General features: G+C 45.4%; 1 protein-coding gene across 1 annotated transcript in view; it reads left to right on the plus strand.

The window, feature by feature from the left end:
* LOC141167259 (uncharacterized) overlaps positions 1 to 27,883 on the plus strand; it is a 705,047-nt gene that overhangs the window by 54,260 nt on the left and 622,904 nt on the right. The window contains exons 14-20 of the mRNA XM_073654695.1: positions 11,923 to 12,045; positions 13,443 to 13,586; positions 14,796 to 14,927; positions 15,958 to 16,104; positions 16,462 to 16,581; positions 19,015 to 19,161; positions 20,586 to 20,759. Coding sequence (XP_073510796.1) covers positions 11,923 to 12,045; positions 13,443 to 13,586; positions 14,796 to 14,927; positions 15,958 to 16,104; positions 16,462 to 16,581; positions 19,015 to 19,161; positions 20,586 to 20,759 — 987 coding nt within the window. The remainder of the gene's footprint in view (positions 1 to 11,922; positions 12,046 to 13,442; positions 13,587 to 14,795; positions 14,928 to 15,957; positions 16,105 to 16,461; positions 16,582 to 19,014; positions 19,162 to 20,585; positions 20,760 to 27,883) is intronic.

The following is a 27,883-nucleotide window of genomic DNA, read 5'->3' on the forward strand; positions in this document are numbered from 1 at the left end:
GAGGCTCTGCCGTCACGTGCTGTGACCACCTGCCAGTCCAGAGACTCTTGCCCGCTCACCTGGGAGCGCTCATCTGCTACCTGCCTGTTAGCCTACCTGGAGGCTCCGCCGTCACGTGCCGTGACCACCTGCCAGTCCAGAAACTCTTGCCCGCTCACCTGGGAGCGCTCATCTGCTACCTGCCTGTTAGCCTACCTGGAGGCTCCGCCGTCACATGCTGTGACCACCTGCTTATCCTGAGACTCTCGCCTGCTCACCTGGGAGCACTCATCTGCCATCTGCCTGCTAGCCTACCTGGAGGCTCAGCCGTCACAGGTCGTACCTGCCCGTTTACCCAGAGACTGTCCCGGTCACTTGCTGTGACCTCCTGCCCGTTTACCCAGAGACTGCCCCGGTCACTTGCCGTGACCTCCTGCCCGTTTACCCAGAGACTGTCCCGGTCACTTGCCGTGACCTCCTGCCCGTTTACCCAGAGACTGTCCTGGTCACCTGCTGTGACTGCCTGCCTGTCTTCCCTGGTCGCCACCCGCTTCCTTACAAGGACCACCCCCTTGTATAAGTTGCTCAGAGGTTCCGCCTCCCAGACCCGTTACAGTTTGCTCGGGCCATGGAACCCGGTGGCACCCAAGCTCCCTCGCTCTCGGACCTTTGTCATGAACTGTCCCGACAGAGGTCCCAACAGGAGTCCATCCTGGGTCACCTGCGGAATGTCAACTCTTTCCTGGACACTTTGACTGCCCCACCAGCAACCACCGCTAGTGTCATGACTCGCTCCGCTGCCCACCAATACCATAGTATCCTGCTCTGGAATCCGGCTTTCTGCACCTCCTCGCTTCGGAGACGACTCCGCTCAAGCTCGGGGCTTCATTAACCAGTGCACCCTGCACTTTGAACACCAGTCCCACCAGTTTAATTCTGACCGGGCCAAAGTAGTCTTCATCATGTCCCATCTCACGGGAGAGGCACTGGCTTGGCTAAATCCTCTATGGGAGAGAGGAGACCCTCTGGTGTCCGACCTGCCAGCCTTTCTCACGGCTTTCCGGAAGGTCTTCGACGAACCCGGACGGAAGACCTCATCCGCCTCATCTCTGCTACGCCTCCGTCAAGGGAGTCTCACCGTGGGCCAATATGCCATACGGTTCCGTACCCTTGCTTCGGAGCTGGCCTAGGATAACGACGCCTTGGTGTCCGTCTTCTGGGAGGGTCTGTCCGGCCGTATTAAAGATGAACTCGCCGGTCGGGACATTCCTACCACTCTCGACGACTTGATTACACTTGCCACCCGGATTAACATCCGGTTCCAGGAGCGCGCTAGGGAGGTCACCCGTGAGAGGAGGATTCCACGTCTAGTCCCTACATTCCAGAGACCCGTCACTCCCTCTGTTACTCCCCAGGCACACTCACCTGAGCCTATGCAGGTCGACCAGACCAAGATGGTCAAGACCCGTCAAGACTTACGTCGTGCCGAGGGGAGCTGTTTCTACTGTGGCAGTAAGGAGCACCGGATCCGTTCCTGCCCTGAGAGGTCGGGAAACGCCTGTGTCTAGGATCGCTCAGAGAGGTCGCCCTAGACAAAAGTAAACCCTCTCCATCCCTGATGCTGTCTGTTTCTATCTTCTGCGGAGAGAACCGCTATTTTGAACTGGCTCAACTTGACTCTGGAGCTGCTGGAAATCTCATCTCTCAATCCCTGGTAGAAAAATACCACAATCCCACCAAACCTCTGGCCGTACCTTTATCTGTCGCCGCCGTGGATGGGGGTCTCTTACCACATCCCATCCAACTCATCACCGAATCTCTGACTCTACAGGTGGGAATGCTGCATTCTGAGAGCATCTCCTTTCATGTTCTGCCTGGACTCTCTCACGCACTATTGCTTGGCCTGCCTTGGCTCCAGAAACATGCACCCGTGCTTGACTGGCAGACCGGAGAGGTCCTTCGCTGGGGACAGGACTGCCATAAGACTTGTCTAGTTCCCGTTCGTCCTGCCCGTCCTTCTCCTACCCCAGCCAATCTGCCCGGTCTTCCGGTTCCCTATTGGTCTTATGCGGATGTCTTCAATAAAAAAGAGGCAGAGACTTTACCTCCTCATAGACCATACGACTGCCCAATCGACCTGATGCCCGGCTCTACTCCTCCCCGTGGGCGAATCTACCCTTTGTCCGCTGCTGAAACCCGGTCCATGTCTGAATATATTGAGGAGAACCTGGCCCGGGGATTTATCCGGAAATCTACCTCCCCGGCGGGAGCAGGTTTCTTCTTTGTCAAAAAGAAGGACGGCTCACTCCGTCCATGTATAGACTATAGAGGCCTAAACCAGATTACTGTGAAGAATAAATACCCCCTTCCGCTTATTCCTGAATTATTTGACCGTCTGAGGGGGGCTAGAATCTTCACCAAACTGGATCTCCGTGGGGCGTATAACCTGGTCCGTATCCGTCAGGGGGATGAGTGGAAGACGGCATTCAATACCCGGGACGGCCACTATGAGTACCTTGTGATGCCCTTCGGTCTCTGTAACGCTCCTGCCGTCTTTCAAGAGTTGGTCAATGACATCTTCCGTGATCTTCTCTACTCCTGCGTGGTGGTGTACCTGGACGATATCTTGGTCTTCTCTCCGGATCTTCCTACTCACCGGAGGGACGTTCGTCAGGTCCTGCTCAGGCTCAGGCAGAACCACGTCTACGCTAAATATGAGAAGTGCATCTTTGAGCAGACCTCTCTTCCATTTCTGGGCTACATAATCTCTCAGACAGGTCTACAAATGGATCCTGAGAAACTGTCTGCCATCCAGAAGTGGCCCCGACCAGAGGGGTTGAAGGCTATTCAGCGGTTCCTGGGCTTCGCCAACTATTACCGCCTGTTCATACCGCACTTCTCTTCCCGGACCGCCCCTATCTCTGCTCTCACCCGTAAAGGTACGAACCCCAGAGAATGGCCGCCCGAAGCAGAGGAGGCATTTCTTTCCTTAAAACAGGCCTTCCTCTCCGCCTCGGTGCTGCATCGTCCGGACGGCAACAAACAATTCTTCCTAGAAGTTGACGCCTCCTCCTCCGGAGCTAGGGCGGTACTTACCCAAAAATCTTCTTCCGGAAGAAAGGTAACCTGCGGCTTTTTCTCCAAACTTTTCTCCTCTTCTGAGCGCAATTATTCTATAGGAGACCGAGAATTGTTGGCCATTAAGATGGCACTGGAGGAGTGGCGTTACCTGCTCGAGGGGGCTCTCCACCCGGTAATAATTTACACTGACCACAAGAACTTGGCATATCTCCAGAGCGCCCAGAGACTTAACCCTCGCCAAGCCCGGTGGTCTTTGTTTTTTGCCCGCTTTGATTTCATTCTTCATTTTCGTCCGGCTGACAAAAACATCAAAGCTGACGCCCTGTCCCGATCCTTTCTGGTGTCTGATCTTGAGGAGGAGCCTAAACACATCATCGATCCCGCCAGAGTAATGCAGGTAGCCCCCGTGGGCCTATATCGTCTCCCTCCCGGTAAGACGTTCGTAACGGAGTCCGATCGGGAGAAGATTCTACACTGGGGTCACTCGTCTAAGCTAGCTGGGCACGCCGGTCAGAAAAAGACCCTCCAGCTTATTACCCGGCACTACTGGTGGCCTACCCTGCACAAGGATGTAATTGACTTTGTTTCTGCCTGTGTGTCCTGCGCCCGCAACAAAGTTCCGAGACACATGCCTGCCGGCCGCCTTCTTCCTCTGCCTGTGCCTGCTGCCCCGTGGCAACATATAGCTATGGACTTCATAACAGATCTCCCCGTCTCTGCCGGTTGTACGGTCATTTGGGTGTTCGCGGACCGCTTTTCCAAAATGGCTCATTTTATTCCCCTGCCAGGCCTCCCGTCTGCTCCCGAGCTAGCTAAAGACTTTATCCGCCACATCTTCCGTCTCCATGGTCTGCCTCTCCACATCGTGTCGGATCGTGGGGTTCAGTTCACCTCACGCTTCTGGAGAGCCACATGTAAACTGCTCGACGTCACCCTGGACTTCTCCTCCGCTTACCACCCACAGTCCAATGGTCAAGTGGAGCGGATCAATCAGAATTTGACCAGTTACCTCCGGCACTTCGTTAATGCCCACCATTCAGACTGGGTGGATCTCCTACCATGGGCCGAGTTCTCTTACAACAATCACGAGAGCGAATCTTCTTCTAAATCCCCGTTTTTTGTAGTCTTCGGTCAGCATCCTCGGATCCCTTTTCCTGTCTCCACCTCTGTGGACAACCCGGCCGCGGAATCTCTCGTTAGCAAATTTTCCTCCATTTGGGAGAGTACCCGATCCGCACTCCTTCAGTCGTCCGAGCGGATGAAGAGACACGCCGACAAAAAACGCCTGGATTCCCCACAATTTCGTCCCGGAGATAAAGTCTGGCTCTCATCCAAATATGTCCGGCTCAAGATTCCTTCCTATAAGTTAGGGCCTCGGTTCATCGGCCCACTGGAGGTTATCAAACAGATCAACCCGGTGGCCTATAAATTGAAACTCCCGGCCAACTTACGGATCCCTAACTCCTTCCATGTATCTCTTCTCAAACCCGTGGTACTTAACTCCTTTTCCAAGTCTACAGGTACGCCTCCTGCTCCGGTTTCTGCTGAAGACGAGTTTGAGGTAGAGAACATTCTGGCCACCAAAAGGGTAAAAGGAAAGACCTTTTTTCTAGTGGATTGGAAGGGGTTTGGTCCTGAGGAGAGAACATGGGAGCCCCGGGAGAACATCCATGCCCCTCTCATCCTTGCTAAATTTCTGTCTGGCCTAAAAAAGGGGGGGCCTAAAGGGGGGGGTACTGTAGCGTCGGCGTCCCCGCCTCCTGCTAGGCAGGGACGCTGTTCCCCTCACCTCTCTGCTCCGTGCCCGGCGGCTTCCTCCCGCTCTGCTTCCAGCGCCCGCTCTCCCCCGGTCACTGTGCTTAGGGTGCGCGCGCGCTCCCCCTCTCTTAAAGGGGCCGCGCGCGTCGCCCTAAGGAGTCCCCGGCCAATGGCCGGAGGATCCCTCCATATATAAGGCACCTCCTTCAAAATGGAGGTGCCCGAGCAATGTTGTTGCACTGTTCACTACTCTGCTTCAGCCCTCAGGTCCCGTTGCCTGTTACCTGCCTGTTACCTGCCAGTTGCCTGCCAGTTGCCTGCCAGTTGCCTGCCAGTTTGCTGCCTGATTCCTGCCTGTCATCCGCTTTCCTGCTTGCTAGCCTGAGGTCTGACGGTCTGCCTTCCGCCACCTGTCAGTCTGTCTATGGACCAACTTGCCCGCTCACCTGGGAGCGCTCATCTGCTACCTGCCTGTTAGCCTACCTGTAGGCTCCGCCGTCACGTGCTGTGACCACCTGCCAGTCCAGAGACTCTTGCCCGCTCACCTGGGAGCACTCATCTGCTACCTGCCTGTTAGCCTACCTGGAGGCTCCGCCGTCACGTGCCGTGACCACCTGCCAGTCCAGAGACTCTTGCCCGCTCACCTGGGAGCGCTCATCTGCTACCTGCCTGTTAGCCTACCTGGAGGCTCCGCCGTCACATGCTGTGACCACCTGCTTATCCTGAGACTCTCGCCTGCTCACCTGGGAGCACTCATCTGCCATCTGCCTGCTAGCCTACCTGGAGGCTCAGCCGTCACAGGTCGTACCTGCCCGTTTACCCAGAGACTGTCCCGGTCACTTGCTGTGACCTCCTGCCCGTTTACCCAGAGACTGTCCCGGTCACTTGCCGTGACCTCCTGCCCATTTACCCAGAGACTGTCCTGGTCACCTGCTGTGACTGCCTGCCTGTCTTCCCTGGTCGCCACCCGCTTCCTTACAAGGACCACCCCCTTGTATAAGTTGCTCAGAGGTTCCGCCTCCCAGACCCGTTACAGATGTGAATGGTCCCTGTTCCTCCTGCTCTTTCTCCTTTGCCACTACCTCATCCATCATTTATCACCTGAAGCTTTGTTTTAACGGGAGTCATAGAACTTGGATAGTAGCAGGAAAACATCCAGCAATCCTCGGAGGAGGTAGGATATGCGCCAAAACGCTGACCACCTCAGGCCTAGCCGCTACTACATACATGCGCTTGCATTCCAACAAAACAAAGCAGATGTTAACTTCTATCAACCTCATCATGCTCCTCACCTTGGCACTCTCAACTCCCCTGATGGAGAAGCCAGGGCCCACCGGAGGAGTCTGGTTGTCTGGTGGGCTTGGCCAATGCTGCCTTAAAGCAGGCCAGGCTAAGAAAAGTGTGGGAAAGGTTACCGGGACAAATAGGGATGGCTGGGGACCGAGTATGGACACCCGGCCGCCCCCTGGAGGCTGGGGAGCAAGCGGGGACATCCGGCCACCGGGCGGCTGGGGACTGAGTATGGATACCAGGCCGCCGACGCAGCCATGGCGTGGTGGCCAGATTCCGCCTCCACATGCCTAAAAGGCCCAATTTAAAGTGCAAGCTGCGCCCACTCTCCCCCGGTCACTGTGCTTAGGGCGCGCGCGCGCTCCCCCTCTCTTAAAGGGGCCGCGCGCGTCGCCCTAAGGAGTCCCCGGCCAATGGCCGGAGGATCCCTCCATATATAAGGCACCTCCTTCAAAATGGAGGTGCCCGAGCAATGTTGTTGCACTGTTCACTACTCTGCTTCAGCAGTATAGTATTGCAGCCTGGGGGTGGGTGGGTGGCAGGCTGCATACTTGCGCTTGCATTGCAAGGAATGGGAGAGGTTCAATTGAACACTGCCCTGGGACAAGGACTTGAACAGGGATAGTTGCAAGTCTGCAACGACAGGTGCAGGGTGGGAGGCATCTTCGCATGTACCATGAACAGGGGTTTGGCATGCACACACTACAGCGGAATAGGCTCTCCTTCCCACTAAATGCACTGGGGAGGGCACAGGTAATGTTTTGGTATACGCGCTTAATCTTATGTATAAGGCACACCAGGACAAATAGGGGCGGCTGGGGACTGAGTATGGATACCTCGCTGCCGAAGCAGCCATGAGGTAGTGGCCAGCTTCGGCCTCCTCCAAACTAAAAGGCCCCATTTCAAGTGCAAGCTAGCATTATGGCATTGCAGTCTGGGGGTGGGTGGGTGGCAGGCTGCACACTTACACTTGCATTAAAAGAAAACAAAGCAGATGCTAACTTCTGTCATCATCATCATGCTCCTCACCTTGGCACTCTCAACTCCCCTGATGGAGAAGCCAGGGCCCACCGGAGGAGTCTGGTTCTCTGGTGGGCTCGTCCAATGCTGCCCTAAAGCAGGCCGGGCTAAGAAAAGTGTGTGGGGAGATGTTCCAAGGAGAAATAGGGGCGGCTGGGGACCGTTTAGGGACACCCGGCTGCCCCCAGGCGGCTGGGAACCGTGTGTGGACACCCGGCCACGGGGCGGCTGGGCACCGAGCATGGACACCCGGCCGCCGGGCGGCTGGGGACTGAGTATGGATTCCAGGCCGCCAACGCAGCCATGACATGGTGGCCAGATTCCGCCTCCACATGCCTTAAAGGCCCAATTTCAAGTGCAAGCAAGCAAGCAGTATAGTATTGCAGCCTGGGGGTGGGTGGGTGGCAGGCTGCATACTTGCGCTTCTATTGCAAGGAATGGGCCAGGTACAATTGAACAGTGCCCTGGGACAAGAACTTGCACGGGGATAGTTGCAAGTCTGCATCTTCGGATGCGGCAAAGATCACTTCTGATGGGCACACTTTTAGACAGTGACCTGGGTGTCAGAGATGCTTCCAGGGATCTTCCCCGTGCTGTACCCATGTCTTTTCAGCACTTTATGCATGTGTCACACAGCACATGGCCAGATAAGGTTGTAAAATGTTAAAATGAAATTTCCCGGTGTATGCATTTATCACATTTGAAAGCAATACAAAAGTGCAAAAACGCATAAAAAATGCTACTTGTGAACATAGCCCAAGGTGCGGAGGAGTATTTTTGTTTTTGGTTATTTATTTTACCTTATACACAAGTCTTTACCCTGGAAAAGAAATTCCTTAACATATTTCACAGGAAAAAAGTTTCAGTTTCGTTTTTGAACGTTTTATTGTGAGCTCGTAAAAGTGGCTTAATACCTCTGACCACGTTGTTGACAGCAGTGACCTGGGGGTCAGAAATGCTTCCTGGGGCGATCCCCATGCTGTCCCCATGTCATTTGAGCACTGTCACTATCGTTTTGGGGACTTGTTAGGCTTTTAAAAGACTGCCGGGGGTGCCACCGCAAAAATGCATTTTAGTGCTCGATCAACACTAGTCATAACCTTTTTTTTATTTTACCTTCGATGTAGTAATATAAGAGCTTCTATTTTGCAGGATGAGATGTTTATGTCAAGGACACAATTTTAGGATGCATATAACTGAATAATTATATTTTATTAACTCACTGTGGCTGTATTACACTTTTATGATAGACAGTGTGATTAAAAAACCCCCATAAATTTTGGATTATATTTTTATAAACACCGTTCATCATTCAGTATAGTTGACATGTTAACTTTACTCTGCGGATTAATATGATTATGACAAGACCACATTTATATCATTTTAATTCTTAAATTACACAAAGAAATCACTTTATTTAGCTTTTGCTGTCATATTTTGAAATCTATAACTTTTATTTTCTCATAGAAACAGCTGCGTTTGGGCTTGTCTTTGAGAAGAAAACTTATGTTGGGGTATATACAGTACAACTTTTGATCACATCTTATTTTTTTCTCTGAGGCAGGATGAACAAAACCAGCAATTCTGCCATGATTATATATATTTTTATTGCGTTAAGTGAGTGGGATAAGTAATGTAGTATTAGGGTTCTTATTCTTACAGATGCAGTGATGCCAAATATTTTTCTTACACTAAAATCAACTATTTATAATATTTTTTAATCCTACAAGGGGACTTAAAATGATATGTTCCATTGTATTATATCAACCTGTCATTGTTATACTGACAGGTAATTTTTTATACCCACCTTTGGCAGGATGATGGGCTTTGGTACATGTCCAGCAAAAACTCAGCTTTATAATGCATCTCACTCCCACTGTTGATGGCATAGGTGCAACTCCTGGGCCTGAGCCATCCCTGTGATGTACATGTTCTTCTGAGTGCACAAAGTGGCTAATATTGGACTGCCACTGACTCAAGTGCAGAGTACTGAATCCTGTTGTGACACGCAGAGCGCAGTGAACCTGGTACCCTGAGCATGGGTCTGATCCTTTTTGTTGTCACATGGAGGTGGTGGCTGTGACAACACAGCATTTAATCTTAATTATCCAGATGTCTAAATTCAGTAGGCCAGGAGAAATGCACTATTATTTTTATGCTGACTTTTGAATTTGTGTGTTTTTCTTTGGTTGGTCAAGAAGGACAGATTGTTATTTGGATAAGCCTAAATGTTGACACTTGAGTTGATATTTACTGCAACTTATTGTCTGTTATCTCTGGAGCACAGCTACTCAGGGTCATGGAACAATGATGTTTGCTAATATGCTAATTACATATTGAACCAGGCCAGCTAGTTTGTTGATCTGCAGAGCAATGGAATACAAACTATGCAAATTGATTAAATGCTAAAACAATAAGACATGAGCCCCTGCCACCTTCCCCCCTGCCCTTTGAATGATGAGGAAGACCTTTACAAAAACACAGCCAAGAGAGGTGGTAGATTGAGAGTAACTCTTCAGAACAGCAGTTAGGACACTTGGGTTCATACAGAAGGACACAGATTCGGATTCTACAGGATGCCAGCCTTAGGGACCACGGCCTAGGCTTGAGAGATACAGATCTGCTCCATTGACTATTACAGAACCCATGGATTTGGGGAAAACCAGGTTGGGACAATCAGGCCACCTGGTCCCATGGAGAAATTTGGATTCGCCAGGTTGGAACCTACCGGCCACCTGGAACTCATGGATACACTTGGACAAAGCCAGGTTGGGACCCACCGGTCACCTAGTTCCATGGATATGTTCGGAGAAGCCAGGTTGGGACCCTCGGGTCTCCTGGCCACGTATCTAAATGGACTGTCAGTTTCCTAAGCTTGCCGCTACCTCCTCTCTGTGGGTGTCCACCCAAAACGGGGTGCCACTGGTTGAAGTAATTGGCCCTGGAAGTCCCAAAGTTGCAGCTGCTCTATTCCCAGCAGGCCAGCGGAAGGATGAGACTGTGTAATTTTACACAATCTTGGGAATTTGCTGGGACTGTTCTATATGTTTATTATCTGTTTAGTGGTTCAATAAAGTATTGCCACATTGTTTTACCCTCACCCTGTGTTGTCTGATTAGTATTATGCCCATGGGAGACCCCTGTGTCTCGACCGCGGCCATGCAAGGTGCCTGGTGCACCGGTGCTGTTAAATAGGAATATGGCTGCTGGTGTGTGGGGGTTAATGTGGTCAGCGCTGTCCCCTCACATTTATGGTGTTCAGTGGCGTTCCTCATGATGTTGGTGTGGTGGAAGGAGACAGGAGAGTCAACAGGCACGATATAGTGGTGAAACATTTGTAAAACTTTACTAAAATAGTAGCAGGTGATAACAGAAAATGATGGTACAAGTTATCAGCAGCAATAGATGGTGGTGCACGCTTGGTGACAACAGGTTACAAAATACAGACAATCAATGGTAGCAGATATTGAGACCAAGTGCATAAGAGGAGTGCATCGCAGCCAGTCTCTCCAGTGCCTAAGGCTGGTGTCCAGTTCTGACAATATGGTATGTTCTTCCACCCCTCTATGATTGTGACCCCTAGCTGACCTACATGTCCTGGTACCACCAGTTTTCATTGTGTGTGGTCAGCTAGCATTCCCATCTGTTCTATGGTTGACTTACTTCAGGTTGAGTACTCCTCCTGCATCCACGGCACACTTGCAATAAGACGGTGTACTCTTGGAGACCAAGGTATTCCTCCAGTAGTAGAAGTCTTAGGTGCTTACCACACTTTCCCTGACTAGTCTTCACCATACAGCCTGCTGGAACGGGGAGAGTAAATCCACTCCATGTTGCTGTGCTGCTCTCTGACTGGACTCTGAAGTAACTCTGGTTGCTATTGTTTTGTACCCCAAACTCCACCCACAAAACTAGTTCCTCAACTGCCTGCTAAGTAGTGTGATTAACTACTTAACTATCTGGACCATGTGGACTCTATTGTGTATAAAACGCTAAATCACTCCTCTTAAAGTAATGCACATAGTAAAAGAGAAAATAAAAAAGCTAAATATATCAGACTCCTTCCTCAGGACAACCAAGCATAACTCTAACTATAGTTATTCATGGTTGTCCTGAGGAAGGAGCCAGTGTGACTCTGAAACGCGTTGACAATAAACTATCTTACTACAACCCCTGGCAAATATTATGGAATCACCGGGCTCGGAGGATGTTCATTCAGTTGTTTAATGTTGTTGAAAAAAAGCAGATCACAGACATGGCACAAAACTAAAGTCATTTCAAATGGCAACTTTAGGGCGTTAAGAAACACTAAAAGAAATCAAGAAAAAAAATGTGGTACTCAGTAAGGGTAATTTTTTCAGACCAAGCAGAGGGAAAAAATTATGGAATCACTCGATTCTGAGGAAAAAATTATGGAATCACCCTGTAAATTTTCATTTCCAAAACTAACACCTGCATCAAATTAGATCTGCTCATTAGTCTGCATCTAAAAGGAGTGATCACACCTGGGAGAGCTGTTGCACCAAGTGGACTGACATGAATCATGTCTCCAGCACTAGAGACCCCGGTGATTCCATAATTTTTGCCAGGGGTTGTATATCCGATATCATCCTTCCAATAAGGGCAGTTCACTTCCATTTCCATGGCAATCACATTTCTGTGTGAGATGTTGTATCAACTATTTACTTTAACTGTAAAAATTGTCTTATGATAATGGGCAAGAAAGTATAACAACATGTGTGGCCCAGTGCACCATGCTGAGTATTTATAGCATCCAACTTTGGTATTCTGCAGCACCTCTCGGATATGTGTCTAACTTCAAGGTGACTGGATACACCAGCACTTCCATCTCTCTTGCTTGGAGTTCCACAACTGGAGCCACTGAATATAAAGTGTCCTGGAACCCTGCAACATCAGGTTAATTTGCTTTAATGCATGTGTATAATATGTGTGCATTTTCACAAGTGTATATTAGATTTCTGTAATACAGATCCGCAATACAAATGTTTAATTAAACTGGATGCTTCGTATGTCATCAGTTTTTGTGTAAGTATTTTCATTCAATGCCATGTTTTTTTGTTGGGTAAAAACAAATTCCAGATCCATTTTCTCCCAATAAAAAATAATAGCAATAAATAGCAAATACGAATGCAAAAACTGATCAAATACTGCTAGAATATTGACTCAGCCACATTTTCAGCACCTCCTTAGACTTTAATGGGGGTATTCTACCCATAAAATGGAATAAAATAGCATGTTGTGCTTTTTAAAAAAGCGATCTGGAAAAACATCCATGTGAACAGCCCCATTAGTTTATATTAGCTTTGTATTACAATCCGATGAAAGCAGATGAAAAGTGGTGACTAATATGCTTATGTGAAAGAGGCCTGATGGTTCGTTTGCTTTAAAGGGGTTGTCCAGTACTTTAGATTACCCCCCCAAATGTATCACCCCGGGCGCCTAAGGATTTTTGTAATTAGTTTACGGTGCAGATACTGCTTTTGAGCGGCGCTATCACTGGCCGCTCACAGGCATCATGTGACCCCCGACTGCAGCCCGCTCTGACATCCACTGACATCACGACAAGTGCTGGCAGCAGTCGGGGGTCTTTTTCTTCCTGGTTCCACGGTGGATGCCAGGCTGTGGGTGGGGTTACCCCCCCGCGTCACACCCGACATCCACCGCGCGCTCTGCCTCTCCCCATTCATTGGGAAAGCGCGCGGTGGATACTGGGTGTGACGCGGGGGTAACCCTACCCACAACCTGGCAGCCACTGCGGAGACCCCACGTGATGCCTGTGAGTGGCCGAGGATAGCACCGCTCACAGGTAATATCTGCAACTTAAGCTAATTACAAAAATCCTTAGGGGCCCCGGGGGGATACATTGGGGGGGGGGGGGTAATCTAACATACTGGACAACTCCTTTAATATGTTTAAAGATATTGAAAATATTTTAAAAGTAACCTGTCATTGTCCCTAAACGTTATTAACCTACAGATATGGGGGGAGGAGGATTGCAATGGTATCTCGCCACCTTACTGAAAGCTCAAATAGCGGGAGAAATTAAGTTTATTCCTTCCGGGATCCACCAGCTTTCAGTCATTGAGACGTACCGGAGCAGCTACAGTCATCGCTCAGTACACAGTGAGCGACGACTATAATTAATATATGCTATCATTGTGATTAATAAAATAGCATTTGTAATTCGATTTCATATTCTGGTTTACTATGATGGAAATGATGCTTTGTATATAGGATACACAATTGATTTATTCAAAATATGTCCAAGTAATGCATCTCTATTGTTACAATAGACACACCTACAAGTCAGTATCTGGCTCCCAATATCCGGTCATACCATATTACAAATTTGCAGCCCAACACCAGGTACATTGTGAATGTTCAAGCAGTTTATACCAACACTGAAGGTCCACCAGCCACTCTTATTCAGAGCACAGGTAAGCCCCAGGTATACTAAAAAGCTATTCAGTATCTCTTGTTTGAAGGCCAGGCCCGACTCATGATAATTTTCAAAATTGTATTATTATTTTACTTTTAATTTTTAAAGGGACTAATCTACAGTATCCTCTAGAGACATGACATAATAACATTTGGAACTTGACCCTGAGTCAATAATACGATAAATAATTACAAATATTCTTATTTTCTACTCTTCTACGGCATGGGCCGATCAACAGAGCTGTGAGGAATGTGAATGATCTTCTATGACTGTGTATTTACTTGGTCAATGGGATTTAATGTAATGGGTAGCAACATTGCACTATCAGTTCTATGCCTGCAAAGTTTGCTCTTTGCAGTACAGTAGCAAATGTAGCCCTTTGCAAAGACGCAGATATTAAAGGTTTTGTTTGGTTTTAGGATACAAGTCTGCAGTCACTAACAGGCAGCACGGTGGCTCAGTTGTTAGCACTGCAGCCTTGCAGCGCTGGGGTCCTGGGTTCAAATCCCACCGAGGACAACATCTGCAAGGAGTTTGTATGTTCTCCCCGTGTTTGCATGGGTTTCCTCCCAGTTCTCCGGTTTCATCCCACACTCCAAAGACATACTGATATGGAATGTACATTGTGAGCCCCGATGGGGACAGTGCCAATAATGTCTGTAAATTGTCTGAATTGTAAAGCGCTGCAGAATATGTTTGTGCTATATAAATAGAAAGATTATTATTATATGTGACTGCACACTTGTAAATCCTCACCTCACATCTTATGCATTGCCTGTGCCTGCACTGGGAGCAGGTAGTCATGTGACTGTAAGTATGTGATTTGCATACTTCTGGTCGGCACATGACCGCTTGTATTCAAATAGTATACTTGTGGTTATGCACCGTGCGCCGCCACCAGAGGATCCTCACAGCACGCAGTGTGCGTGATGTGAGAATTCACGAGTTTGCAGTACCATCGAGTGTGCCCTAAGGCCGGATAACCCCTTCAAAGGGGTCATCTCATCAGAGTCAACCCATTTCAAAAAGGAGTCAATCATTTCACGAGGGCAAAACATTTACCAGCTGGACATCTCCCATTGTTCACGATAATGACTGCCCTAAGGATGGATATCTTCCCACTCCCTTTCTACCTTTTTAAACTGTGTAAACTTAAATTACTGAATGGAGTCAGTTTTTGTGAATTTAATATTTTTTATTTTTCCAGATTCCAATCCTGTTCAGCTTCTTCCTATTAAAGATTTACAGATTATTGATACTGGAGTCAACACGCTCAAACTATCCTGGAAGAAAACACCTGGAATAACTCACTACAAAATTTCTTGGGTGCCATTTGATGGTAAGATCTTTTTATTAATATACAAAAATAGTGGTTTACAAGTACAATTCAAATACTACAACAAAAGTATTTCTACTAATGTAATTTAATTGTAGGTGTAAGGGAGCACTGTCAGTGAAAGTCTCACAGATCTTAAAAGGGTTTCCAATGACAGGTTTTGCACAAGCCACTCTAACAGGTCCTAGGGGAACCCTTTACTTCATCCTTTAACCACTATCTAGGGATCCCTGGGTTGAGTACATGGAGCTGTTGGAGCGGGCTGGCTGAGTATCGTCAGAAAAGCTTGTCAGTACCAAGAGGTCAGAATCAGGAATAAAATGTAATCAGGCTGATATTCACCGAGAAAAATACTTGCCCGTCGTGTGAAATGATTTTTTGGTTTGCCCAAAAGGTAACCGTTCTTTGCAGTACATTGCCCTGGTAAACAGCACCTGCGCTACTGAGAACAATGACAGCATATGCACATTGATCAATCTATTACTGATCATTGTCAATCGGCGGTCATTAACTCTGGCATCACGCCCTATAAATGCACCCTTATACCAGGCAGTTTTAAAATTAGATTTATCAACCAACATGAACCATTTTGATAAATTTAACGCATTTTAAGACCATTTATTCCAAGTTTGCACTGTCTAAAAGTTAGACAATTTTGATAATTTTGCCCAATGTAGCTAATCATTATAGTTAGCTATATAGGTTATATAGGTTAAACCGCATTTTTCTGGCAGTAGATGTGAAATTTGTATGTGTATTTGTTAAACTGCTTAAAAATGCAATAATTTTAAAAACAATACCAAAACTTAAAGAAGTCACAAAATATAAGAAAAACAAGTGTAAAAGTATTTCCAGTCTTCGCAAAATGTTTTTTAGTTTTGATAAGATAAAGTTATTGACTTTCAGCAGGCATTAGAGATGGACAATTATTATATAATTTAGGACCTATTTTTATTATTTTTAAAATCTTTTAATACAACTAATATTTTGAGGCAGTAGAGGAAATCGGCTAACATTTATTTTATATCACTAGGTGGTGCTAGAAACTCAAAGATTGTTTCTGCAGACTCCTCATTTTTTTCGCTACCTGACTTGAAGGAAAGTGCTACTTACAATATCTATGTGTCATCCATTGTTGGAAACCGAGAGGGAAGTCCTGTCCTTCTTACAGCAAAAACGTGTGAGTAGTCAAGAGGGTAATTGTCTATTGGTAAGATTTATAAAATAATCGGTACATGCAAATATATCAAGTCCAAGCATACACATATCAATCATGTTTGCAATGCATCCTTTGCTTTGGTCACTATTTTGCTAAAGGTGGTAATAGATCCCAGACCATGATTTGGGGAAAACATGTTCTTTCATAGGTAATTTAAGAATCCTGGAACTTTTTATAGAAATGATCAGAAGTAAGGAAATAAAGAAACTTTAAACATATAGTAAACAAAAAGGACATACATATATTTTAGTAACAGTACATCTTTCCTTTTTCTTTCAAATGTGTCTGAAATGTTTTGATCTTTACATTGTTATGTAGTAGACTTACCAAAAGTGGACATCTTCGAAATAAAAGAAACAGTGGCAGATAGTGTTTTACTGAGTTGGTCTGGAGTCATTGGGGCATCGTCATATCTTTTAACATGGAGGTTAACTTCAGGTAAGGCTTAATTATACTTTCAGTCATAGAGGTACTTATGTAAATTAATATAGCGCTTGCATATCTCCGTCAGCCCCATAAAGAACAAATAGTATGCATTCACTGACATTGTTCAATTCAAACTGGGCTCTAGAGTGCTCTGTTCTTCGGATTAGTAAGGTCCAGTGGTGGGACCCCCAGCTTTAAGCAAGTTATCACTTATCTTGTGGATAGGTGATATCTTCCTAAATACGACAACACTTTAAATTCATATTTTTGAGGATTTTTTTACATGATTATATACTTTTCATCAGTCTAGTCTTCCATCATACCACTTTTGTTCAGTACACCAGAAACACATATAACACAAACGTCCATCCATATACTATGACATAATGAAGGGTTTCATTTGCCATATTATTAATGTATTTTGACATTTGTTCGAAATGTCACTCTCCACAAGGAGAAACTTTACCCCTTAGACCTCAAACGTTTATATCAAAACACCTTTTTTGGTTTTATAACATAGTTTAAACTACTATGTTATTCATCGTGACACTAAGATATACATTATAATATATACAGCAAAAATAGTGTGAACTAAGCCTTAGATCTCATTCACATAGTTACGATGTGGTCAATAATAATTGTCCCTGTTTTTGAGAAACATTTTAAAAAAATGTATATAATGAAAATGTTTAAATATGAAGTGATGTTTAAGATGTGCCACTTTTCTAAAGGTACTTTAGTTATATGGGTCATGTGTTTTTCTGTAATTCTTTTATCTAAAGAAAATTACCACTGTGAGTTTTTTTAAACCTTTAACATATTTTAGAAACATATAGCTTAGTTTATACCACCAGGGGTTCTACGGTAAATACTAGGAATCTCTAGAATTTGGGACACAAGTAAGACCTCTTAGCTCATGTCTACATTTTCCAGCAAGAAGCTAGATAAGTGGAATAGAGTTATCTAATCTCCACTTAGGATGGCTTTCTGATTAAAGTTGAAAAATGCCAACATTGCTAAGTATAGCGCTAGCGCCACATCATTTCAGTTATCATAGATTGTTCTCAATAACCAATGCCCTAGTGATCAAAACTTTTGCCACATGTCAGTATGCATAAGTTATCCCCAAATATCAGTTTGAATCAGCCTCTGCACCATAATTCTCCTGCACATGATGTGCACCACATTTATTAAGTGTTTTAACCACTATTTACACCGCACCATGCAAAGACAGTTTCTAAGAAAAAAACAGCACTGGCTTAATATGTGCAAATAATATACTGCATCTACAATCTTTAGAGCAGAATAAACATAATCCAGGATCCTCCCTCTTTGTCACACATCCAATATCAGTATATTCCAACAGTCCAGTCATGGATTTCCCTTAACGAACAAATGGACATAAAGCAACACTGTCAGACAGTTTACTTCAAACTCTGTTTTTATTGTACTCACACAAAAATAGAAGAGTTAAAAATACATAAAATTATCAAGTACGCCAGCTTTAACCCAACCCAGGGTTTCGCCTTTCAGCTTCTTCCTGGGGAAAGCTGGCAGGCGAAGTCCAAGATTGGCCACAGGAAGCTTGCAACTGGAAGAATCCGACAGGCAAAACAAAGTGTAGGATAGAAGATGGCATAAAAATGGCACTGTTGGATAGAATATATCTTTATGTGTTTTTTTATTAAGCTTGCCCCAGGAAGAAGCCGACCGGCTAAACCCAGGATCAGGTAGTAGTTGGCTCTATGTCTGATTGATCTTTAAGAGAAGCTTGTGACAGAATTGTTGGCAGTGATCATTGGTCTCAACAGGACTGAAAATAACACCATGGGATGAAATATACCAATACTGCAAGTGCGACAAGAAGGGAGGATTCTGGATGACGTGGATTCTGTTCTAAAGATCATTAAGTTGAATTTTATTTTTATGTTAAGAAGCGTGTTGGACTGCTTTATTGGACTTCAGCTTGTTCTGATTTTTTTGGTATGCTTGCAGTGAAGAGAGTACCTGGATGACCAGTTATTATGTTCTATAAGCCAAAATTGTGCTTCAAACGTAAATTTACCATGAGGTGGGATAAAATTAGATGAAAGTGTGTAAACATCCACCAAATTTGCCTACCAGCATGAGCCGACGTGATAAATTTGGGCATTTTACACTGTCTGTATATTAGGAATACAGCTTTACTGTTTTCACAGGATCTGTCATATTGTGTTGTTGTTATTTTTCTTATTGAGATTAATGGGCAATAGATTGTTTTATATCAGTTTCATAACAGAAAAGTTACTGACAAAAACACTAATAAATGTAGTTTTGAATATTCCTTAAAAATGCACACTTTTGGTGTAATGTTCTGATCAGACATAAATCTTTAGTTATCTATTTGCTGTATTGAGGATGGTTTGTGACCAAGAGAAATAATATAATTCTTTTATATATCTTCAGAGTCAGATGCCTCTATGGAACAATTGTCAGCATCATACCGATCATTCAGGCTCACTGGATTACAGTATGGAAAAACCTATGTTTTTGCAATAAAGCCATTATTTGGGGAAATGGAAGGACCAGGGAAAACTATAACCCAATCTATATGTGAGAATTTTTAGCTATATATGTAATTTTAGGGGGAAGTGGAATCAATTATACATTACAGCTTATTTGTTGTATACGTTCTGGGTTAGAGAACTATTTCAGCACCACACCATATGCAACTCGCAGAAATGTGTTGTCTCAGTAAACGTGCTCTTAGATTCTTTTGGTGGTGCAACAAGCCAAGTACAAACAAATTCAAATAAAGAACAAAGAAAGGCAGCACTTACCGAATCTTCAATCTATTGGTCCTTTATTCCTTTAGGTGGGACATCGTCGTGGTATGCAGGGTAACAATGGAGACATGCGGGGGAGAGATGAAATGGACTGCAGCCGTTTCGCAAACCTTCCGGTGCTTCTACGGGTCCCGGTAGACCTGTAGAAGCTTGTTCTTTTGCGGAACGAGTTGTACTTTTGAGTTGTACCATTCATTTTACCACATAGTGTACTGGAAAATAAGACAAAAATTCCAAGTGCAGTGAAATTGAGAAAGAAAATACAATTAGACGCACATATTTTTTTGTGGATGTAGCTGTGTGAGGTCTCATTTTTTGCTGGGGAGAAAGTGTTTTCATTGATACCATTTTGGGATGGATGAGTCATTTTGGTAGTTTCCTACAGCATTTTTTTGCGGTATTGCGGCAACCAAAAAAACAGCAATTTTGAGGTTTTTAATTTTTTTTATGGTGTTTACTGATTGGGTTAATTATTTTTATATTGTGATAGACTGGACTTTTCTGGATGCTGTGATACAATATGTGTATTTTTTAAATGTATTTTTATTACCTTTATTTTTAATGGGGGAAAAGGTGGTGATTCAAACTTTTATGTTTCTTTTTATTTTTAATCATTTTTTTTTGCTTTTTATTGTATTTATTAGTCCCCTTAGGGGATTAACCTGCAATTTTCTGATTGCTTGTCCTTTGTACAGCAATGCTACTGTAGTGCTGATGATAGCAAAAATCACAGTCTTGATTGCAAAGAAGCTCCATGATGACACGTTCAGAGGTCTTCAACAGACACCCATCTGTCATAGAAATCCATCAGTGCCCCGCGATCGTGTTATGGTTGTACAGATGGACGCATAAAATGACGCATCCGAATGCCGCTGCACTGTTAATGCTGCTGTCAGAGATTGACAGCGGCATATAACAGGTTAACAGTCATGGGTGCAGCTCTGCTCCACAAGCAGCTGTTAAAGACAGGTTCTGACTGTATGTAATAGCCATTACCTGCCAAGTATGGGATAAGCTCAGCCCGCTACCGACTTGTACCATATATCTACGTCAAATGTCTGTAAAGGGGTTAATTAGAATATAAAGAAGTAGTCCAATGCAAAACTATTCTTTCTTTAGAGCTATGGCTTAAAAAACATGGAACTGTAATATCACATTTTGTACTGATTTATTTACAATTTTTTCTTTCAGATGGACCAGTTAAAAGACCTGTCCCCACAGTTCACGGACCTAGGCTAACAACACTTATTGAAAAGACAACCACAACACGACCTGTTGAGCGTCTTCCACCAACGACATTATCACAAATGTCCAAATTCACCAGTGCCGCTGCTAGAGGAACTTCAGCATTTGTTTCTGAGCCCGGTAAATAGATATGAATTTAAGATTCAGAAGTGTTTATCAACATAATTTTCTATTGTTCCCATTTTTTGACTCCTTTTCGATATTCACTTATAATAATCTTGCACTATAGCCAGAAAATGCTGCCTGTATTAGACAGCCAGCATCTTCCTGTGGTAGCAGCGATCAGAGCTAAGCTAAGCACTGATCACTGCTGTTAACCCCTTAAACGCCACAGTCAATCTCTGACATCAGCATTTAAGGCACAAGAGTCTCAGGGTCCCGCCATTTCGGGTGCCTTTCGCCTTTCCTTGAGACAAGGTCACGGGGTGCTGATGGGATGTCATGGCAGATGGGGGGCATCCTGAAGGCTGTAATGTTGGCACTCCTATGAAGCCCAGCCACTGGCTGGGCATTATAGGAGACTGTCATTTTAGCTATATACTGCAATAGCGTGTTAGTACAGAATATACAAGAAGCAATCAAACAATCACAGTTTCAAGGTTTTTTTTGCTATTTCATTGTACTTTTGTCCCATTTTTCAGTACATTATATGGTAAAATAAATGGTGTCATTTAGAACTACAACTTGTCCCACAAAAAATGGCTATGTCAATGGAAAAATCAAAGTTATGGCTCTTGGAAGAAGGAGAGGACTTTTTAAATATTCGAGTAGACTTAAATTCCACTCAAATATATTCACTCATCTCTACTTATAGCTAGATTTTTATTCACAACAGAACATAGAGCACATATCCGAGGTTGAAAGACTAGTGATGAGCGAGTACCGTAATATTCGTAATCGCTGTACTCATAACGAGTACTTTGTAATAATCGTGTATTCGTTCCAAATAGCGAGTACAATGTAAGTCAATGGGAAATGCGAGTAATTTTCTGCTGGACCATACAAAAACGTCTGGGGGCCTGAGGAAAAGGCTAAAATGGATGGGAAAGTGATGAAACAGAATGGGAAGAGCCTGGAGAATGTGCCTGCATGCATTTCTGACTCACATATGGTTTCTGGGAATAAGTTTGTCACAGTATTACGCCACTTTTACAGACACACAAGAACAACTACCAAACCTAACCTAAATTGCATTTAACTAGCCTAAAAGGTAAAGAAACAGTTTTTCCTGCATAATCTTCTTGATCTTTAATCTTTTTTTATTTATATAGAACCAACATATTCAGTGGTGCTTTACAATTCAGACAATTTACAGACATTTTGGGCTCTGTCCCCATTTGGGGCTCACAATCTAGATTCCCTATCAGTATGTCTTTTAGTGTGGGAGGAAACCAGAGGAAACCCACACAAACACAGGGAGAACATACAAACTCCTTGCAGATGTTGTCCTTGGTGGGATTTGAACCCAGGACCCCAATGCTGCAAGGCTGCAGTGCTAACCACTGAGCCACCGTGCTGCCCAGGTGGCTCTGTAACATGCGTTTTGGAGGGACAGCTGTTACTTAGATATTTGGGCGGTCCCTCCATCATTGACACTCAGATAGTGGAATACATATTCCATTGCAGTTTACAATGTGTCCATTGTAGCGTTGGGCTTGACCTTCCTCCTCCTCCTCCACCACCATGTGATACTGCAGGCCTAAATTCAAATGTTCAGAAGGCCTGCAGTAGGCAGGAAAGCTGAGTTTTGTGAGAGCCCTCGTGTGGCCCTGTAACATACATTTTGAAGTGCCCTCCTGTAGAAATTTAAGAGGTGCTTCTTGTGTACATTTGAGAGTGCCCTCACTTATTCATATTGTATGGCCCTCACTCTATTATTTAACTCATGTAAGGACAGAGACTACAGAGAAAAAGGCCAAGAGACATGAAGTACTAAAAGGTAGCAGTGAGTGCCTCCTGCGATCCTCAGGTATGGCTGAACTCTGTAAACCGGAAAAATAATGCTGCACTAGTCAACTGGATGACGAGCTTAAATATATCACTTGTGCAAGTCAATGGACAAAGGGTATATGGTGCCCCCCCTCCAGGATGGGTTGGAGAAGCTTCTCCAAATGGCTCAGAGATTTTGATTGTCAAAATTCCCCAGATTATATAGCAAGAGAAGAGTTATTGATACTGTACTACTTGGTCCAGTGCAGAATGTGCATTGTATTTCCAAAAATTACTTCTGGGGGCTGTGTCATAGGTACAGGAAGATTCCATGACAAGGGCCTTCCTTGACAAACATCATCTACGATGTAGTACTGTAGTAGTTGTGGCCCTCAATTCAAGTTTTCAGTCGGTCATCAACAGTCAGTGTAAATTTGTATTGAATATGTATCCCCTATCTCAGTCACAATGTGGCACAAGCGAGGCATGTTTTTTGCCAAATAGGGTGAATGACAGTACATTTCTATTGATTGAATATGTATCCCCTATCTCAGTCACAATGTGGCACAACCTGTGACAAGGGCCTCCAATGACAAATATTAGTTTGGTAGGACCACTATACATTCCAGATTTCTCCACTGCACAATGTGCATAGGGTTTGTAAAAATTAGCCCTATGGGCTGAGTAATGGTTGACACAGGAAGCCACCATCCCAAGGGCCTCCAATCACAAATAGTAGTTAGGCTGGAGTAGGAATACTGTCCTGGTTTGTCCACTGCACAATATGCATAGGGTTTGTAAACATTAGCCTTATAGGCTGAGTCATGGTTGACTCACTATTTTGGCTGTGACAGATAGCTTGGCTTGTGCCATCAACATCTGAAAATCTGTCAACAAAACCCAAAATGCCAAAAAAGCCTGTTGTTAAGGGATGTGGACGTGAATGTGGTGTTGTCTATGGTGCGTGAGAAGGCACTCAGTCTGTGTCAGGTCAGAAGAAGCTTGATGCATCTACTATGTTCCTGGAAAAATTTCCCCGGTCTGGAACGTAAACGTGTGTGGAAGCCAGAAGAGCGAGAGCAGATTCTGTCTTGGATAGCAGACAAGGCCTCTACGCAATTATCAAGCACCAACAAATCTTCCATGACCACACAGTCTACTGTGGATACACAGAAGGCTGGCCCATCCAATCCTGAAGCTGGTTCACCTTCCTCCTGCCATTATCAGTCACAGGAGACATATGACCCCTAGCTTGGCCACTCCAAGGCTCTTTTTGGTATGTATCCTTTGGTTCGCTCTGGCCTATCACCATGCAGGCTTGAAGAGGGACAAGAGGAGGTGGCGTGCGTTGATGCTCAAGTATTTGAGGACCTACGGCCAGAAGAAAGCCACTTGGAGGAACGTCATTTACTGTCTCCAGAGGTGGAGGCTGATGATGATGAGACACAGTTGCCATCAGGTCAGCCTATGATGTCAACTGGGAAGGAGGACGAGATGGAAGACGAGGTGGTCAATGATGAGTCCACTGATCCGACCTGGACCGTTGACACCCATAGCCATGATAGCAACACAGAGGAAGATGGATATGTAGCACCAACACAGGCAGCAAGGGGTCGTGGTTTGCCCAGAGTGAGAACTGGGTCAACTGTTCCCAAGAGCACCCCTGCTGTGCCTCAAGTCAGGGCAAGGGGGCGTTCAACTGCTGTGTGGAATTTTTTTTTGAAAGTCCTTCAGAGAAAAACATTGTAGTATGTAGCCTCTGCCATACCAAGTTGAGCAGAGGCCAGGGCAAAGGCAGCCTGAACACCACTAGTATGCGAAACTACATGGCAGCCAAGCACTCCAGTAGGTGGGCGGAACACCAGGGTACCAGATCTGCATCTGTGGGTCAAACCAATGCCATGTCGCCTGGCTATGTCCATCAGAATCTGTTGTTCAGGAAGCAGGCGCTTATACCTTCTGCCCACAAGCTGTGTTTTCTCACACAACAAACATAAACCACATCCACTTCCTTGTCCCAGCGAAGTGTCCAATTGTCCGTGCCTGAAAGCTTGGAAAGAAAGCGTACATACCCACAGGCACAAATACAAAACTCGCACATTGCTAAATTGTTAGCGGTGGAGATGTTGCCATTTAGGCTTGTGGGAACACAGTCTTCCGTGATCTCTTGGCTCTGGCTTCCCCATGATACAGTGTTCCCAGCCGCCACTATTTTGCCCGGTGTGCCGTCCCTGCGTTACACAAGCACGTGTTAAACAATCTGAACCGTGCTCTCACCAATGTCGTAACCCGGAAGGTCCACCTAACAACAGACACCAGGACAAGTTGTTGTGGACAGGGATGATACATTTCTGCCATGGCACACTGGGTGAACCTGGTGGAGGGTGGGACAAAGGCGCAAACTGGAACATCACACATCCTACCAACGTCAAGAGTAGCGGGTCCAACTTCTCTCAGGGTTTCCGCCTCTTCATATTCCTCTTCCTCTCTCCACTGCTCCTGCTCCTCATCCTCTGCTGAATTACCCTCCGCAACAACTGCTAAGCTGGAACCTGTGCAGCAGCGCATCGGCAAAGCGGCAACATGCTTTGCTGAAGTTGATCTGTTTAGGTCAGAAAGCACACACTGCAGCAGAGCTGTGGCAAGCTTTAAAACAACAGATCGATCAGTGGCTCTCCCCACTGCACCTCCAACCCTGTCTGGTCGTCTGCGATAATGGGCGTAACCTGGTGGCGGCTTTAAAGGTTGGCAAGCTGGTACACGTGCCATGCATGACTCACATGCTGAACCTAGTTGTTCAGAAGTTTCTGAAAACTTACCTTGACTTGCCGTACCTACTTGAGAAGGTGCGCCGTATTAGCGCTCATTTCCGTCATTCCGCTACTGCTTTTGCTGCTCTTACAGCACTGCAAAAGCGATTGAATTTGCCAAGTTACCGACTCATTAGCGACCTGCCCACGCGGTGGAACTCAACCTATCATATGTTAGCAAGGATTAGTGAACAGCAGAGGGCAGTAGCTGAATACCAGCTTCAACATGCCCGTCAGACTGAGAGTCAGCCACCACAAATAACAACTGTCGAGTGGGTGTGGATCGCTGACATTTGTAAGGTTCTTGAGAACTGCACCCACCTTGTGAGCGGTGATCAGGCTATTATCAGCATAATCATCCCGCTGCTGTGTCTCTTGAAACAATCATTGCATAATCTCAAAGAGGAAGCTTTGCGTGCCCAGCATGTTGGTATGGAGCCAGATTTCCCAATGGATGATACTACCCAGCCCAGCCAATATTTTGAGGCAACATTGGATGATGAGGAGAAAGATGAGGAGGATGTGGAGTGAGAGGACTTGTTTTTTTATGCTACTGAGGGTACTCGTAATGCTACAGAGGGGACACCCAACCCAAGCTTCATGTCTGTCCAGCCTGGACGGGCTGCAGAGGAGGAGGTGGAGGAGGAGGAGGCGAGTCAGCGTGAGCAGAGGATGGGTACTGTTTCTACTGTTGGGGACACAGAACATTTGCCTTTTTGCATCTTGGCCCACATGGCACAGTTCATGTGTAAGTGTCTGTGGCAAGACCCTCGCGTGATACACATTTTATCCAACAATAATAATAATTTTTATTTATATAGCGCCAACATATTCCGCAGCACTTTACAATTAGGCGGGGACATGTACATACAATACATTCAGTACAAGGTAAGACAGTTTAAACAGTCACATTAGGAGTGAGGTCCCTGCTCTCAAGCTTACATTCTACAAGGAAATGGGTGGACACAATAGGTGAAAAGTACTTGTTATTTCAGGTCTGGCAATTATAATAAGTAGGGATTTTCATATAAAGCTGCATGATCCAGTCATCAGCCAGTATGCTTAAGTGCAATAATCAAGTTTTGAGTGCAGTTATCGTGTGCATTGAGGGTGTGGAGACAGATGAATAGTAGGGCGCAGATTCTGAATAATATTTAGAAGGAGGGAACAGGGGAAAGTTAGTTTACTGAGTAGTTGAGATGGTAGGCTTGTTTAAAGAGGTGGGTTTTTAAAGCATGCTTGAAGACGTGGGGGCTAGGCATCCGTTGATCTGGGCACAAGATGGAGGCATTGGTGAAGCGGCTAGACAGAAATATGACCCTGGCTGCCGCATTCAGGATGGATTGGAGGGATGAAAGTTTGGTAAGAGGGAGACCGATCAGAAGAGAGTTACAGTAGTCCAGATGACAGTGAATAAGAGCGACAGTAAGAGTTTTAGCAGTTTCAAAGATGAGAAAAAGTCGGATGCTGGAGATGTTTTTAGGTGCAGGTGACAAGAGCGACCTCTACTGGTTGGCCACCTTTCTCAATCCACGGTGCAAGGAGAAATTTCCTTCTCTCCTTTTGGAGTCACCAAAGAGTTTTACAATGGAATCATTCAAGAGGGTCGTTGCTGAAAACATCACCCTCACACAATGCTGGTGGCAGAGGTAACAGCTCTTTTCAACATCAATGGATAATGGGGAGAGACACAAACACGAGCTCCAACAGAGGTCAGGGGAAAATGTGCACAAATTGGGCAATTTTCAATAAACCAGCACAACAGCAAGTGCCATCTGTGCCTGTAACAATGCCAAGGAGGGATAAGTTGCAGAACATCGTCAAGGAGTACTTAAGTGACCATACGTGCATCCTTTCTGACGCTTCAGTTCGCTTTAATTATTGGGTGTCTAAGCTGAACACTTGGCCTGACCTCTCCTTATATGCCTTGGAGGTGCTTGCCTGTGTGGTGTCAGAGCGCGTTTTCAGTTCCGCAGGGGCAATCATCACTGACAGGCGCACACGCCTCTCCACGGAAAATGCAGACAGACTTACTCTGATTAAATTCAACAAGGGCTGGATATCTCCACAGTTTGTAATCCCTCCAGATGACAGCAAGCCAACCAAAATTCACCAAAAATGCAGATTCATCCAACTGTTGTTAACGTCACCCCCTTCCCATAAAAACCCGTTTCCTTCCTTCGTCAACCATGACTCAGCCCATAGGGCTAATTTTTACAAACCCTATGCACATTGCGCAGTGGACAAACCAGGAAAATATTCCTACTCCAGCCTAGCTACTATTTGTGATTGGAGGTCCTTGGTATGGTGGCTTCCTGTGTCAACCATGTCTCAGCCCATAGGGCTAATTTTTACAAACCCTATGCACATTATGCAGTGGACAAACCAGGACAGTATTCCTACTCCAGCCTAACTACTATTTGTGGTTGGAGGCCCTTGGGTTGGTGGCTTACTGCGTCAACCATGACTCAGCACATAGGGCTAATTTTTACAAACCCTATGCAC

Source organism: Phyllobates terribilis, unplaced genomic scaffold, assembly GCF_046119375.1.
Source record: "Phyllobates terribilis strain yellow unplaced genomic scaffold, ASM4611937v1 Scaffold_11__3_contigs__length_659146591, whole genome shotgun sequence".
In the NCBI taxonomy this organism is placed as follows: domain Eukaryota; kingdom Metazoa; phylum Chordata; class Amphibia; order Anura; family Dendrobatidae; genus Phyllobates; species Phyllobates terribilis.